This window comes from Astatotilapia calliptera, chromosome 12, assembly GCF_964374335.1.
Source record: "Astatotilapia calliptera chromosome 12, fAstCal68.1, whole genome shotgun sequence".
In the NCBI taxonomy this organism is placed as follows: Eukaryota; Metazoa; Chordata; class Actinopteri; order Cichliformes; family Cichlidae; genus Astatotilapia; species Astatotilapia calliptera.
The window spans coordinates 34,859,454-34,876,701 of record NC_137433.1 but is presented as its reverse complement, the minus strand read 5'-3'; the positions used below and the strand labels follow the sequence as shown (position 1 = coordinate 34,876,701).

At 42.1% G+C, this 17,248-nt stretch overlaps 1 protein-coding gene across 1 annotated transcript in view; it reads right to left on the bottom strand.

The window, feature by feature from the left end:
- Positions 1–1,220: 1,220 nt before the first annotated feature.
- The window catches only part of ttc16 (tetratricopeptide repeat domain 16), a 35,336-nt gene continuing 19,308 nt past the window's right edge, over positions 1,221–17,248 (bottom strand). Inside the window, exons 4-19 of the mRNA XM_026188583.2 lie at positions 16,525–16,600; positions 16,169–16,271; positions 14,640–14,785; positions 13,658–13,781; positions 13,397–13,477; positions 13,116–13,291; positions 11,409–11,709; positions 10,004–10,349; positions 8,492–8,595; positions 7,458–7,584; positions 7,151–7,364; positions 5,287–5,442; positions 4,118–4,288; positions 1,979–2,155; positions 1,719–1,863; positions 1,221–1,498 (exon numbers count right to left, since the gene is read on the bottom strand). Of these exons, the coding sequence (XP_026044368.1) occupies positions 1,371–1,498; positions 1,719–1,863; positions 1,979–2,155; positions 4,118–4,288; positions 5,287–5,442; positions 7,151–7,364; positions 7,458–7,584; positions 8,492–8,595; positions 10,004–10,349; positions 11,409–11,709; positions 13,116–13,291; positions 13,397–13,477; positions 13,658–13,781; positions 14,640–14,785; positions 16,169–16,271; positions 16,525–16,600 (2,575 nt within the window). The 3' untranslated portion in view covers positions 1,221–1,370. The remainder of the gene's footprint in view (positions 1,499–1,718; positions 1,864–1,978; positions 2,156–4,117; positions 4,289–5,286; positions 5,443–7,150; positions 7,365–7,457; positions 7,585–8,491; positions 8,596–10,003; positions 10,350–11,408; positions 11,710–13,115; positions 13,292–13,396; positions 13,478–13,657; positions 13,782–14,639; positions 14,786–16,168; positions 16,272–16,524; positions 16,601–17,248) is intronic.

The window sequence follows — 17,248 nt, the reverse complement described above, 5'->3', positions numbered from 1 at the left end:
ACACAGTACACATTAGTTAGACATACACGTACACGTCTTCTGAATACATTTCACCCATACTTCAAGTTTCAGGGATCTCTCTGTCTGTGTTCGGATCAACTCTCTCCTCCTCTGTCGCGCACACAGACCAGAGCTGGTATCAGTTGACCTGATGAATAACCATAGACTGGCATCAGGAGCGTCACGCTAAATGAAAATGTTCTATCACTAATAAATATGCTTCCATATCCTGCAGGCACGCCGGTGTGGCGTCAAAAGGCAGGAGACGGAATGGAAATATAAGCTATATATATATTTATATATATTTAATTTTTTTACTTCCTGTTTGGCCATACCAGACGCTAAAACTGAAACACATTTAAATAATATTTCATAAACAGTATCTGTTTTAAATATTCTACTCATGCAATATCTTCAGTTGAGAAATAATTTAATAGAGCTCTTCCTTGCAGCGATAACAGGAGCATGCTGCTAACTGGTGATAGAGGTTTGTGAGACCGCTTTACTGTTGACTCCGTTGTGTCTCCAACTCCGCATGTTGTTTAGCGCAAATTTTCTAAAGGAACTGAAATGATGGACCCATAAATATTCAGTAACAACTGGTACAACAGGGTCTGCAGGGTTAAATATAAAGAAAATAAGAAGAAATATGATAATAAGGGAGAGGCATGCTCTGCTTTATTTTCCCCGAGGGGCTGATAAATGATAAATGAGCCAAAAACGGCGCTTCCTTGGTTCACTACTAGAGGCTGGGTCAAAAAGTGAGTGAGCTCAGGAGCAAATTTAGAGGGCACAACGCTCTGACTGTGAGAACAGAGGCTCCACTCACCTGCTGTTTGTACCTGCTGTTACTGAGATGCTGCCACAAGGGTCTTTATAAGATACGTGAGGATTATTTTGAAATATTACTCATGCAAAGCTACTCTGGTAGAATCTAAAAATACAAATATTGACTGGAAAAGAGCAGAAAGGAACTATTTAATATTTGATCATGCATTGTGTCGGAAATCCTCTCAAAACAAGAAGAAACTAAAATCTTTTTGTAGCATCGAAGCAGAAAAAAGAGACGTTTGTTTACTCGTCCTCATTAATTTCAAAGTGCCTCCCAAAGTGCACATTTCTTTTGTCTAATTTTGTGTGAGAACACTGCAGCTGATGTTGTAACATCAACAGGAACTGACAGGACTTCATTTGAGATCATTTAAACTGACCCATCTAAATCCAAGTTATCTGAGGAACTTCGTCTTTTTAAAAAAGGCAGACTGACATTTATCTTTCCCTCATTATTCACAGTAACTGCTGTACAGCTGAATGTATTTCCTCATGCCGGAGTTGAGAGTCAGGGTGGAGAGAGGCTGCGGCGTCCTCGACTAGGAGGCTGGAGGTCGAACAGCGCGGCAGGAGTGGCAGCAGGCCTTGCTGTAGTACCAGTGGCTACACAGGTTGACCTTAAGAGCTAGCAGGCAGTTGGTGGAGGGCCGATCCTGACAGCTCTCATCTGGGAAACAGTCAGACTCACAATTAGTCCTGGAGGCAACTTTCAAACAGCTGTGGAGATTATACTCCACTCTGAGCTGTCTATCTTTCTTCAATACTGCCTCTGCCAAAACTGGCAGACATGAGTAAAAAAAAGGCAGCTGGCAGTTCACTTATAACGCCTGCAAGACTCATTAGGAACAGTGGTTAGGAGGGAAGTAGCAGATTCTCTTTGTTGTTACCTGGAGGCTCAGTGGGGCACGGCTGCAGAGTGCAGGTCTGTTTGGCCACTGGTTTGGTGAGGGGGTCACAACCTCGGACCAGCTCCCTGCCCTGGTAACACTTCACGTCCCTCATCCTCACACCGATGCCACATGTCTTGGTGCACTGAAGGCACATGAAGCCAGAAACACAGTCATTAAACACGTCTGTTTTGCTGTTATCCTAATTTATCTTCATTTTGAGAGTTTATTTCACACTCGAAGACTTTCTGTGGACCCACCTCAGACCAGGGGGTGGTGTACCATTTGAAGCATGGCCTCTCGAAGCAGGTGTTCTCTTCTTCAGGCTTCTCGTTCCCCACACATGCCTCCTCATCGAAGATCTGGAACTTTCCTCCGCTGATGCCGACGCATTGAACGATCCTCCGTTTCACACCACGACCACAGGTTGTGTTGCACTGCAGTTAAAGGTAAAATCTTTGTAGCATTGTTAACATTAAAAAGGGACTTTGTGCATTTAAAGTTTCTTCATAAAGCTCTGCAAATATTTCATAAAAAATTATATCCTTAGTTTATTTGTCTTGGGGGTTTTTTGTTAATAAACAGTCTGAAAAATGCAAAAGTTGCAGTGCAAGTTGGGCCGTTTGTTTTATAGAGGAAATGTTCACCCTGTGAATATATTCAGAACCTAACAGATCTTCCCTGCATATTCATGAAAATGATAACACTATCTCCAAACATGCTCCTTTCCTTTTTGTTTGAACTGTTACCACTGTGTGAAATATTAAATGCTGTTAGATTATTTTAAGAAACCCCATGCTTGTAACAATTCTTTAGCTATTCAGTGACAGGAGAGGAAAGTCTTTCAGAGAACAACAATTAAAGAGTCTTTGGGTGAGCACTGACTGTTTAGGGTGTTGGATAAAAATGTCCCAACATTTGCTGTCTTCTTTATGATTACCCTCTGTTGATATCCTGAATGTGGTCTGTAACTGAGTTGGTACATGTGACTGATACATGTCAAAGTAACATCCACCTGAATGGCAGGAAACCAATAACCTTGTCTGGCTGCCTTCCCTTCTGCACTCACACATACACTTAATGTAAATATCAATCCATTCTCTTCCGCTTATCCTTTTCAGGGTCGTGGGGAGGTTGGACCTTATTCCAGCTGTCTTAAGGCGAGAGGCGCAGTACACCCTGGACAGGTCGCCAGTCTGCCGCAGGGCTAACACATAGAGACAGATAACCATTCGCATTCACATTCACACCTATGGGCGATTTAGAGTTCCCAATTAACCTATAGCCACTACTGCATGTCTTTGGACATCTTTAGTGTGTGATTAAGGTTGTCTGATTAAATCTGATTAAGGTGACAGACCTGGTCACCCTAATCCAAACTAAAACTAAACTAAAACCTAACCCTTACAGGCTGCTCTACAAGAGGTAATGATGAGAAAGTTCCATATGCAGCTTTTCAAATGAGTTAGTATTGAAATATAAGATGGCCTGTAAACAAGGTTTCCAAACAGGGAGACCAAAACCCTAAGCTACTGCAGAGGTGACAGGTTCATATCCATTCCTATATTTTTAAAGGAACAACGCAGGGGGCATCCGGAATTGAACCAGAGACCTCGTGATGTGCAGTCAAATACTCTTCCACTGAGCTACTGCCCATGTCTGACATTTTCCAACAGAAAGCAAATGCAGCACGCATAAGGCAGGGATTATAATCTGTTGCAGACATATGCAGGCATCACGGGTGAGGAGTCTCTCTGAGTACACTCAAGTCTGCTCAAAACCACCTGAAGGGCAGATGGATAGCATGTGCACTGACAAATAGTGTCTCAGTGGACAAATATGAACTATCACAAAAAAAATGTGCAGGCAAGCTAACATCTGCACATATCCAAGTCACTCAGACCCAAGCAGACCCAAGCAGACCCTAGCATGCTCACCGAACTGTATGCTCTAATACATGTTAAAACCAGATCCTTAGATCAAGGCTGTTACTGGTAGGTTTAGAATGTAGTAACATTTCTTTAGCAAAAGTTTAAAACTAGAGCGAATTAGAATAAAGCCTTAAATGCATTTAGGTTTATAAAGGAACTATATCTAAGTGTTTTCATGGGATTAGTCAGTATCCATCCAGAGGAAACAGCTGCATGATCTTTACTCATAAACTAGTTAGAATCCTCTTGTAAAGCATAAATTTCTTTCCCCTTCCATAACTCTAGGCACTGGGATTTGAACAAGAGACCTCTTAAAGTGCAATCAAATGGGCTCCCACTGAGCTATAACTCCAGGTCCCCCCAAACACGTGTGTCATGCTTTTCTGTGATTACAAAAATCACTTAAAATGTGTGTCAGGTCTGCTCGTAGTAACATCTTAATTCAGACAGTGTGTATCCGGGCCTCACCCTCTCCCAGTCTTGACTCAGCCAGTGCGGAGCGCAGTCTCTGTCTCCACAGGGGTGAATGGCTAAGGGCTTGTTCTCTGCTGAGCACTGGTTCTCGGGAACCACGCGACCCTCCGGAGCCTTACAGTACACATGACGCACCATCTTCCCCTGGCCGCACGACCCCGAGCACTGCAACAAACAAAGGTCACGCCCGATGAGTCATTATCAAGCGGGAGCAATTGAGTTCTAATCACAGTTATCTGCAGCCAAGCTTTGTCGCACACAGCGTGAAGTCATTTCAGGTCACCTCACATCATGGAAAATAAAAGATCAGCATGTGAGGCCATGTTTAGGCAGATGTTAAATAACAACACATGTCACCAGAGTTTAATATTTACTGCAGTTAAAGTAGTTCATCAACAACACAACAGCAAAACCTCACTATGCTGCGCACACTGAGTTTATTATTAAAAACTATATTTGTTGGTCGTGCTGCGATTAAACTTTTAGACCAGGCGTGTGTAGCTCAATAAGCAAGTTTTGTAGCAGCATAGCTTTATCCACGTCATTTACATTTACGAGACAGGCGTAATTTCAAACCAATTTCCTTCCAGTACAGAATAAACTTGTAAATCTGAAGACATCAGAAATGAAAAGTTACATCTGGTTACATCTGTTCTCAGTTGGCAAATTTATGAAAACAAAGATAAACTTTTTTGGCCTTGAGTTGTGAATTGTGATTTTTGTGTGTCAAAGTGACAGCTCTTTAGTTTTCTGTGTTTTTCCAAGTCGGAGGCTGCGGTTGTAAATTAGTCCTGCGATTTTCCAGACTTTCACTTTGAATGGAACATCGGCAACTACACCTCGTGTCCGTAACACAATAAAAGCAATAAATTCACACCGTGGCACTTAAAAGACGGCTGGGACAGACGAGCTGTTTTTCCAACAACCATGAAAATGATGGAGGAATGTTAGACGCAGGAAAAAGAATTTAAAATAAAAGAAATAGAACGTTTAACTTAGACACGGATTGTAACATTAAAACATAAATTAAGCGTCTTTCCTTTTTTTCACTGTCTGAGATTCCAGCAGGGACGAGAGATAAAATATGCAGATATGGTAAGATTTTAACTCCTCATCACTCATGTTCACTGACACGCAGGTTTGTGTAAAGTAAAAACACTCACGGGTCCCCACTCGGACACAGTCCAGTGGCGTTCGCAGGGAGGACCGGTGCAGTTTTTGACGTTCGGCGGTTTGGTCAACGGGTCACATGGTCTGGTCTCATCAGAGCAGCGCACATCGCGGGTTACCTGAGCTTTGCGGCCACATTTAGCAGGACACTGCAATGAGGAAAGAGTCGTTGTCATGAAGAAAATGAAGCACGTTGATTGGTAGAAATGCATTAATTACATTATATTCTTTATTGTTTATCTTTGCTTTGAATAAATATCTTGAAAAGACAGAAGAAAATTATTTCAGAATCAGTAGGAACTTTTATGGGTGGCCTAGGCATCACTTTTAACCCTTTAAGACCTACCATAGAACCAAGTTCGCCAGAGCTTATATTATATTTTTACATGCTGTGGAGCCATTTTTGGGAGCATTTCAAGTTGCTATACATCAATACAACCATTATAGCCCAAACTTTAATAATATGTCTGCATTAAGTGCACAGTAATTACATAAATTGCAAAAAAGTGCAATAAACTACAAAAGAATTGAAAATCGTTTTTGTGTTTTTTTAACATATATTTCTAGTTAGAGAAATTTAAGAGGTTTATCCCTCAAAACTGTAAATACAAAAAAGTTGCACAAACTAGTTTCCCACCACAGGAAATTTATTTTGAGTGTCTTCATAGTTTTATTTTTGAAATACACCAATTTTTATATACTGCAGGAAAAACGAAAATAAATATTATAGTGCAAATTTGCAAAATAACAGCATATGCATCAAAATAAACTATTTCCAGCAGTGCAATATGAGTCTTAAGCATCCCAGAAACGACACAGAAAGTCATAAAGTCAAACATAACTTTTTAAAACACATAACAAGTAAAACACAAGCTCATAAGGCCCCGATCGTAAAAAACTACATTTCCGCGAAAATGACGTCACTTCCGGTTTCGGGCAGGTCATGCGGTCATGTGATAGTTCGCGCTGATGGACATAGGAAGTGTTACAAACAGCTGATGGATCGGCGAAGCGTGTTTCTGGAATATCATGTTTTTGTTGCTGCAAGTGATTTTTATGCAGTTTTTGCAAAGCTATATGTGGAAGGAAACTGTGACCTAGGACAAGCTGATGGCATAAGATGTAAGTACAACTCCTCCGGTTTCATATGCAAAAAAAATTATTGCGCTAGCTTACTTGGTTGCAGAGCTACCGGGATTTAAAAATAGTTACGCAAAACAGAGCGTGCCCGCTCCGATCGGCTGTAAAGGGTTAAAGCTTTTTCCTCAAAAATGCACAAAACCACCCCAAAAACATGTTTATTACATTTTCCTAACAGCACCGTTTACTGTTCGTATGTAATGTAAAAGAATGAATGAATGACTGTGGTCATGTCTGCATTGATCCACAAAGAAAAAAAAACATCAGCATGCGTACCCGACATTTCTGTCATTCTCTCTCTGTGTCATACAACCTCTAACAATCTAACAGAGTCACATTTAGGGTTTTTGGTGTCTGTTAAGTGTTTCTGGAGAATCCATCAGTGACCACAATCTGACCACAAGACTGTAGCACACAGCTGCAGCCCTCAAAGCTTGACAAGAGAACGACAGAGACATCTGCACTGCAAGAAAAAACAAATCCTGCAGAGTGCCGGGGAATGTTTGCACAGAAATCAAATGCAAAAATCCAAGCAAACAAAAAAATATGCAAAGTAAAGATACTCTGTATGTTTTAAAGGGACAGTTCACCTCAAAAGTACATGTCTTTCTTAAGCTTGTAGTGCTATTTATTCAGCTACATCTACTCAACACACAGAAAAGTAAATCAGATTGTTTTAGTATATTAGTACAAGCTCACATTCCTGGTTTATCATACCTCCATCCACTCGGCCACCTCCCACTGTGGGCCGCACGCGGGGCTCTTGCAGGGTCTTCTCTCCACGGGTCTCTCCAGGTCAGCCATGGTGCAGAGGTCACTGTAGACCGAGCTGTCCAAACCCGGCGAGAGCATCTTCCAGCAGCGCACCTGACGAAACTGGAAACCTTCCCCGCAGGTCCTGGAGCACTCGCTCCAACTGCTCGCCTCCCACCTGAAAGATTTGTCCATAATTATCAGAGGAAAAGAAGCAGCCACAGTAATGATCTGTTTATTAAAAGGTTTATGTTCCTCCGGGGGATCGCACCTGGGCTGACATTCTCGGCCAATGCAGAAGTCATGGACTGGCTCTGGTCTGGTCAGAGCGTCACAATACATATCGTGTACTTCCACGCCATCGTAACGAACACATGTGACAAAGGACCTGGAGACTCCTGGATTGTAGGCAGAGTAAACTGATTTATGCAACGCATTTTATATACAAGGGGGGAAAAAGCACAGTGCACACAGAGTATCAAAGTCCTTTCTAAGTGCATTGGATTTCTGTATATTAGTGCAATTCCTGTTTTGTCTTGAAGCTGTACCTATATTGAAAAAAAAGTCCAGTGGAAATCAAAGTGACCACTAGTTCAGATGAAGTCAAGCTCAGCAGGAATCTCAGTAGATCAGCTTATCCTAAACTGATGGCTTAGGTGTTAGCTGTCTGCTAAAAATCTCTATACTGCATGCTATCTGAGATGCTTTCGCCCGTTCGCGGTTTTTACAGGTAAAGTTGCTGTGCTGCTTTCCAGAATTGGAAACACTTATTCATTCATAACATTTGTTCATTAAAAAACAGAGAAAAAACATGAAACATAAAAGTAAGAGCGGGAGAGGAGGTGGGTTGCAATGCAAACCATCTTGCACATGTGCAGCTCCTGTGGACTGGCTAAAACTGGTATATGTTCAAACTGGATGCATAGACAGTACAGCTATCAGCTCACATGGGCCGACACAGAGATCACCAAATTTGCAGGAATTGGAGTGGAGCTTGAATTTGTGCCCTGGCATAAATTACGTTAATAATAACTTGTTAAATCTATCTTCATTTTAAACAGAAACAGAATGCATTGCATGTCTTACATAGACAATGGGAAAATTACAAATTATATGGAAAGGAACAATCACTTCGCTGCACAGCAAATGCACAGAAAGTTGCTGCACCACACAAGCTCTGTCAGGTTTCAAGAGTCAAAGGTGTTACAGGGACCTGTCAGGTCTGGGATCTTAACTGATATCACACTCTCACTGAACATGGATGTTCTCATGGATGTTTTATGTGTGCTTTGAGTGTTTGCATACCTATGGAGCAGGTCATGCTGCACGGCTCCTGTGATGAAAGTTTCCAGCGGTACAAGTCAGCAGGACTCAGCTTCAGGTTCTTCTGGTAGAGCCGCTGATTCCCCCTGTCACGCACAAAGGACACAGGTCAGTTGTGTGTGTTTGAGTATGCAACTGCAGCATGCTATGCAGATGCAGTTCCTATGAATCCTCAACCTGCAGATATCAAGTTTTCAGGGCAACATTTTAAGAGCACGTCTTCAAACCGGGTAATTTGAATGAAATATCCTTTTCAGGACTTTTAAGAATACCCAGGAGTAAACACACAAACACCCACACAGAGGCAGGCTGTCTCCCAGGCCTCAGACAAGCACAGCATGACAGCTGATTCACAGCCCGCATCCCGGCAGACGCACTTTGTTTTTTCACCACATCACATAAAAGTCATGCACACATTCCTGTCATAACAGTCGTTCCCAGACATTTATCTGAAAATTGGAGACACGTTGAGTTATACCTCACCGGCATCCCTCCATGTAAGCCAGACCAAATCCTGTCCATTATTTTCTCACCAGAAGTGATGGCAGCCTGACAGCGGAACACGTTCCCCTCTGCATCATATTTCTCACTTTTCTTGCAAATACCTTGAATTATTATTATTATTATTATTTCTAAGCACGGCTGCATTTCCCACCTCCTCCACCTTCCTCCCCTCTGTGTTGCTCTGCTCCGCTCGTTTCCTCTCCTGTCTCTGTCTCCCTGAGGAAAGGGCGTGTCACTGTATGTTTTATAGCTGCTGGCTGCAGAACGGGTGAAGCCAACATGAATTATAAATATGACGAATGCAAAACCTGCCAAGTCTACCTGTCGGCCTGTCCTGCAGCATATATCTGCCTGACTGCTGTACTGACCGTATATCTACTTGTCTGTCTGCATTGCTTCCTTGTACAGTACTGGTCCACCTGCTTTTCTGCCAATTGGTCTACCTGTCTGACTGATTTACTGCCTGCACTGTTTATCTATGCGTCTTCCTGCTTTGCTGCTTGTCAGTTAACATGGCTGTTTTTTCTTGCAACCAGTACAGTGTACATTGTGTATATTGTCTCATCTAACTGCCTAGCTACATGCACATGCGCCTGATTACCTGTCTAAGTGTACGTCTGTCTTTCTACCTGCGTTACACTGACTACCTGTTATTTTGGCAAAGCTGTCTGTTCCACTAGCACTCTCACTTTGAACCTTTTCTTGCCGTCAGTCTTGTCTCAATGTGACACTCTGTGTCTCTGCCTGGACATCTCTTTAAAAGCGCCCATTTCTCTCAGCCTGCTTCTCTTTAGCCTGCAGCCAGAATCAAGTCCAGAGGTTTGACAGTGTGTGAACAGTCTGAACACTTTCAGTCCAGACTTCATCCGATTTGAGATGAAATGTCTTTATGTGAGCCCAAACCTGAACCTGTGAACAACGGGCTTCTGCTCTGCATCATCTTAAAACTCATATGCGATGCTGATGTCCCTTATGCTCTTTTTACATTACCTGGTTCTGTTGGAGCGGTTGGAAGTCCTCCCGCCGCTCGGCACCGTCCTGTTCTGGCTGTCTCCGCTGTCGTTGCGTTTCTGGCCCAGAGTAAACTCGAGTGTATCGTTTAGATCATCTCGCTCCAGGCTGCTCAGACCCACTTCTGCTGGTCCCACCTCAGAAGAGAACAAACTGTCTCCCTCGGTCAGCAGCTGGTTGGTCGAAATGTTGATAAGTAACTCATCTGCACCAATTCGGCCGTCCATCAGGACCCTCCAGATGAGGTTTGGGGAATCGGGTGGTGTATCCAGGCCCGCACCATCAGTAACAGGTTTGGCAGTGCTGTCTATTTGGCTGCTGTTACCTTCACACAAAGTCAACAAATTCAGCTCTGCTTGTGATGGAAGTCATTACAAGTTATCTGAATAAAGGATTTCATAAAAGTATATTTTTTAAAAAAAAAACAGGAAACACTAAAATCACCAACAAAACCTGTGATTTTCTGGAATCTGGAGAAATCTCTGCATGGAAAGAACAAGGCTGAAAACGTGTAAGAGTGTCAAACACAAGTCCCGGGGGCCAAAATTGGGACCAGAAAACTTCTAAACCAGTCCAGTGGATTGCTTTGGAAAATGTGAGAGAGGACATGCTCTTTGGACTTTAAACTCTATTTTTCTATTTATTTTTGTAGGTTTTTTTTTTTTTTTTTTTACTTTTATAGCTTTTCCTAATGATAAAGACCTGAACCATGGCCACCATGTATGTCTGTGCTTTACCTTGTTACTAGTTACAGAGAGCTGTGCCGGCAGATTTCTTTTATTTACTAAAGCAGAATCTTTTAACATGTAGAGAAAGTGAGTAAAAACTCAGTGAGTAAAAACAGAGAGTGAAAACACGAACGAGCGGTTTCAGTCGGAGCGCAGCATCTTGTCCGTAGTATGATGTCGACTGGAGTAAAAAGTGTACGGCGAGCCTTTCACCACCGCCGCCTCTCCCTGAAGCAGTGGTGTAATGGCCTCAGCAGTCAGCTGAATGAGCTGAGAGCCCTCAGGAAGTGCCATTACTGCTCATGTTTGTGATGCTGCCTTTCTTAAAAGAAGAAAACGCCACAAAACTCTGAATTTTTCATCTGCTGCTGATTGTTTTTATCTAGCCGCATCATGAATAATACAGAGTTGCAAAGGGCCATCTTACACACATCCAGAATAAGGCAGTAAGATGGAGGGTGGTGCTACCTGGCTTAGGATCCATCATCTGTCTTACAGTCATCTTATATCAGAACTTATTTTTTATATTGCTTTATATGCCCTGAGCTACACTTCCAGGAGGTATAAAGGTAAAGGAATTTTTTCTCTAAAAATGTGCATGTAAATTGTATGTATTAGTGTAATAGTTTATAGAGAACTTGTCACATAATCTCTACCTGTAAACTTTGGGGCAGCTACTCCATCTTCACAGTCGATGGCTGCTGTCTCCTCATACACCTCGTTGGTCTCTTTGCCCTTCTGCCCATCTGTACCTTCTGTCTCCACCTGGCCCCCAGGAGCCACCTGGTCACAGATGCTGCCATTGGGGGTCAGTAGACCACTTACTTCTACAGACACCTCTCCGGCTGAGGTGTCTGACCCGGTGTAGACCGGAGGAGGAGGAACGGGTGGCAGGGAGTCTCGGAGGACTGTGTATTCGTAGGTGATGTAAGGTGTGCGGCCATTTTGGTTCCACACCTGTCAGATGAGGAGAGTAAATCGAAGATGTTTATGGAGTCACAAAACAAAAACTATAATTAGACCAACTCAAGGTGGTCTCAGAGATAGACTCAAACATTCAGACAGAAAATGTTTGGTTTAATTAAATTTTTTTATATAACTGTTGCCTCAAGGATGAATGTGTTGGCAGTCTCCCCTGCTACGGTGAAAAAAAAACATGCCGTCAGTCTGAATCAGCGGGACCTTTAGCCCATAGCTAGCTAATAAAAACAGGCCATTACAGCAAATATTCCTACATTTCTATCATATAAAGGCTTTTGTGAAATATTGTGTAACGATTTTTAATGGGGATTAAAAATGAGAATTTGTGATATGTGAAGTCAGTATATACAGTCATATGAACAAGAAAGATTTCACATGTTTTCAGTTTTCAGTTTGATCCGACTGTTTGTGCAGCTTTTCGGCTGTCCAGCATCTCTCTGCATTGCTATCTCCTCGGTCCCAGCGACCTCCCAATAAAAGAAGCTGATCAACCCAAGCTGCTCTGCCAGCCTCCTGACACCCCCTGAACCCACTGCACCACGACTCCTGTGCAGCAGAACTGCAGACCACACCTCCACCACAACAACATTGATTCATTATGTTTTGTGTGTGATTGTCTATGCTCAGCTCTCTTAAGGTCCCGTCAAAGACACAAGGTCTGTACTGGGCCATTGCGAAACATTGATTCTTTTCTTTTTCAGCCGTTCTGTTGTAGACTTGGTGCTGTACATGAGATCATTGTTATGCTGCATGACCTAGTTTTGGCTTTAGCTGTCGGACTGAAGGCCTCATTTCTGGCTGTCATGGGCAAGTTCATAGGCAACAATGCAAGATGCCCAGGTCCTGAGGCCACAAATCCCAAATTATGACCCCTCCACCACCATGCTTACAGTTGGCATGAGGTGTTTGTTCTGGTATGCCGTATATGCTTTTCTTCAAATGTGGCTCGTTGCAGTATGGCCAAACTTCTCCATTTGGCCTCCAAATTGTTCCAGAAGTATTGTGGTTCATTCATAAGAGACTTGACGAACCCAAGCCGTGTTGCAATGTTTCCTTTAGAGAGGTTTGGGCTCTCATATGCTCTTGCATATTCAAAATTTTTCATCTTAAAATTGCTAACTGGTCACCGATTGAACCAACACAATAAATGCTCACAATGAAAATTCATAGTTCTTTTTGTGCACACGTTTGAAATTCATAGGTGTTGTCTGTGCACATCTGCACTTTCCAAGGTGAAAGCATCGATTTCATGTTGGTTTTTTATGGATGAAGCCACAGTACTTTAACTTTGCACCATGGCAGCAGCGTGGTTTCCACAAGCTATAAACAACAAGACTTAAATCATGGAATTCAAGAGTAAAGGAGGAAAGGGTAATGTGTACCAGAATATTGATGGGTTGGTCAATGGGGCCTTTGGCAACAATGTACTCGATACCAGTCTCATACACGTCCATAGGTCGGCGGTATTTAAAGACGGTGCCTGCTGCATGGAAATTCTGCGGACTGTCCACCTTGTAGTCACCGTTAAAGAAGAAGTTTCCTGCCTGATCAGTCACAGCTTTAGGAGGGGGAGAAGCAGAATTAAGAGAACTTTAAAACAGTTCTTTGCTTTCTTTTTACACACTGCAATAATATTTGTGTGTGTGCGTGGGGGGGTATATACCGAGAACATCAGCCAATTTCTTCCTCTCGATGATCTGTATGTCCCAGGAGCCTTCAGGGATTTGAGTTATAAAAGAGTAACCTGCATGACAGCAAAGAGAAAGTCATCAGCAACATGGCATGCTCTTTGTTTATTTAACAGTAATGACAGATCGGTCAGTTTTTAATTCAGTGTCTGGTCCTGTCCTAGTTATATTAGGCCATGCTACACTGTAATAATAGTTTTTGAATATGCATTAGGTAACTGAACTGCGAGGTTTACCCAGAGTCGAGGGTCCTCGACGGAAGTTTCCAGTGACTCGGCTGCAGCTGCTGCCGTCACCCTGACAGACACCACACTTATCCAAAGTGTTGGAGGAGAACAGTACCCCATCACATCCAATTGGCTGAGCAGCAAGGCAAGATGTGGGAGTACAGAAGACAAAGAATCGTACTAAACATGTGATAATAATTAGCTCGCTTACCACAATTGTTTTGGGAAGGTTATCCAGAAGAATTTACTGTGCACAAAAGTATCATGTGTAAAAATGGTACTACTGAAAGATTTAGCTTCTTCATTGCTTCTTCGTGTTTTGTTTTATCTACACATTGTAACTCTTGGGGATTTCCCAATTATTGTCTCAACCTTAATGAGAAAAAAAACCATAGTTCCTCATGCTGCATTGAAGGTGTCTGTATCTTTATTGTACTGCATCTAAACAATGTTTCAAAGCAATGTAAAACCTGTGCTTCCTGAAGTGTCTGCTTGAGGCTGGCTCCAAATCCCCACAGATCTTAACATACCTAACTTTGGCTATGTGATTAACACATTTACAGTCTGAAACAAAATACAGTTTCGGTCTGTAAAGCTAATTTCCGCCCTGTTCTCTTCCACTTATCCAGTGCAGGGTCACAAGGGTGCTAGGAACTATCCACGCTGTCATAGAGTGAGAGGCAAAGTACACCCTGGCAATTTAACCTAATCCCACCAATTACATGCTTTTGGACTATGGGAGGAGGCCAGAGGACGCAGAGAGAACCGACATAAACACCAAGGAATATGTGACCTCCGCATCCTCCAGATGATGGATTTGAACCCAGTACTCTCTTGGTGTAATGTTCATTATAGAGTGCAGAAACCAACAACTGACGTGATGCTACATCCTGCAGTGTGGCTCGGCAATAAATACAAATAATGTTGTGTTAAATTTGATTGGGAGACATTAGCATTTAGTGATGCCAAATAAATAAGAAGCTGGACTCACCTCACACTTACCGTCCACGCAGACGCCGCGGTAGCTGCTGTACTTGCAAGACGTGCCGTCTCGTGCCATCACCATCAGCTGCCTCTGGCCGTCGGTCGTGGTGCAGTGGAGGTCACAGGGATTGCTGGAGATATGAACGTAGTCATCTGGAGACAAATGGTAGATGTTTTTCACTGTTTTATACCCACTTAAATTCGCAAGGTCAGACTGCATACTGCATATTCCTAATAACTTCCGGCAATGTTATACAATTATTCTTTAGCCACAACTGTTCATTTCTTTACTACTGTACTCACACTGCATCATAGTGGTACAAATATATGCTGGTATATACCAGTATGATGTATATAAATAATATACAATTATTTCAATTATAGTTTCATTATGAGGACTCAAAGCAACATCAACTCTCACTGGTTTTGTAACCTGATGAATCTAAGTAATACTTTTACTCCTTTTTTCTCAGGTTTGATTTCCATTAATCAATAATAATAAAAAACGCAAATCGGATTCTTTAACTAGTCCTCAACAATTAGTCATGAATTTATCTGCCATCATACTGTTCATATCCTGGTTTCAAGTTCTCACGTTTCCTGTTTTATTTTGAAACATCTCAAACTGTTTTCATTCTTGTTAATTTTGCTTCTACTTCCCAAGCCTGCCTCAGTCCTGCTATAGTAAGTCTGAGACTGTCTATCGCGTTACCCTCTGTTCCAATTAATTAGGCCGTGCCTGTTAGATCCTACAAGGCCATAATAAAAGTAGCTTTTTTGAAGGAAATGCTAAGGCATCTCAAATGTGCATTATTTTTAAACACCACCAGAGGGCGATAGCTCAAGTTGCAAAAACACTACTGGTCCTATAGGAGTCTTTAGGAAAACGGCCCTTTGCTGGTGTTTCTGTAAACACTTTCCCGCTAAGTTTATGGGCTCAGTCACTCATTTCAGGTCGTATGAATAAAACATCAAGTCCATTTTATAAATCTTGGTCATTCTAAGTTTCAGTATGCTCCACCCCTAAATCACATCCAGGTTCAAAACACCAGGATGCCAACTGCGGTAATGTCACGTCTTTTTCAGTGTCTGCTGGTCCCACCTCAGCTACAGTAACTGATCAGAGTTGGAACTCTTGACCGCTCTTTCAGGAGCATTTTCATGGCTGGTGTGATGAATTTTCAGATGTGCTGCAGTTTCACTTAAGAAATTCTGTGATTTTGTTCATTAAAATGCTTCGTAGCACTAATTGGCCAGTGTCTGTGTGACGCTCCCAAGCAGTCTATAAATGCACTAACAACGATAGCATTGACTAATGCCTTAGCACTTGACCTGGTCATCCACTATCAGCACATCAAAATCAAAGAGGCCAAGTCCATCTTTTATATGCAGTTAAAACCACTTTATCAGAAGATATACAAAGTTTGTTACTTTGGTTTCTGGTTGTGTTGAAGACTAGCAGGTCATAGAGAAGAATTCCCTCATCACTGCACTATTTAAAGAGAGGCTGTCAAGGTTTTTTATTGGTGTTATTACCGGGATATAGAGGTTTCCACTGATAGTTCCTCCCATTATAACGTTGTGAGTTAAAGGACCAACATTGCTCCTCTCTGAAGCTCCTCCCAGTGGGAGGACATTCCTGCAGAGAAGAGACACAACACAGACCATTTAAAGAGGTTTGTTTCACACTTGTTAATATGTGGTTTTACGGTATGCTATACAAATAAATTCTTGTTAAGCCTTTATTTGTGCAGAGGTGGTTTCTGAGAGTACACTGTTGGGAACTCCACCCAGCTCCATGACAGCCATCCTGTTCAGTCAGCCAGTCAAATCCACCGTGTTTGTTTTAATAAAGGTGTGAGACAAAAATGAACTGGAAGTGTGTGACTCACTTTGGTGTTGCAGAGATAATATTTCTTAGCAGTTCCCGTACAGGTCATGTTGTCCTTCCCAGCAGCAGCTTTCTTTCTTTGGACCGAAAACAAACATTGAATGAAAAAAAATAAGGCAATAAAAATCATACTGAGTAGAAAACACAGTAGAAATATATCAGCATTGTTCATGTCTGTTAGCTAAGCATAAATACATTTCACCCCAAACTTATCACTCTAAACTGAGAGACTATATAGTAGGTAGCATTGAAACTGTTGACTGTCAGGTTCTACTCAATATGAACCTATGTAGGTCTTTTATTGGAGTATATACACTTCATTGGGTACACCTTGGTGGGGAAGAGATTTTGGCCCATATTGACATGTTAGCATCAAAGAATAGCTTCATATTTGTTGAGAGCAGATCCAAGATGTGAATGTTTCATTGCGCCACATCTCAAATGTTCAAATGTGCTCTATTGGAGTGAGATCTGGTGACTCTGGAAGTCATTTGAGTACAGTAAGCACATTCTCCTGTTCAGGAAAGCAGTTTGAGATGATTTGAGCTTTGTGACATGGCAAGTTATCAGCAACAATATTCAGACTATAAGATTTTAAATGATGCTTAGTTGATATTAAGGGGAACAAAATATCCCCCACATAACTGAACCACCACTAGAAATCTGACTTACTACTAACAAGAAGGCAGGATGGTTGAATGCTTCTGTGTTGGTTGTGCCAAATT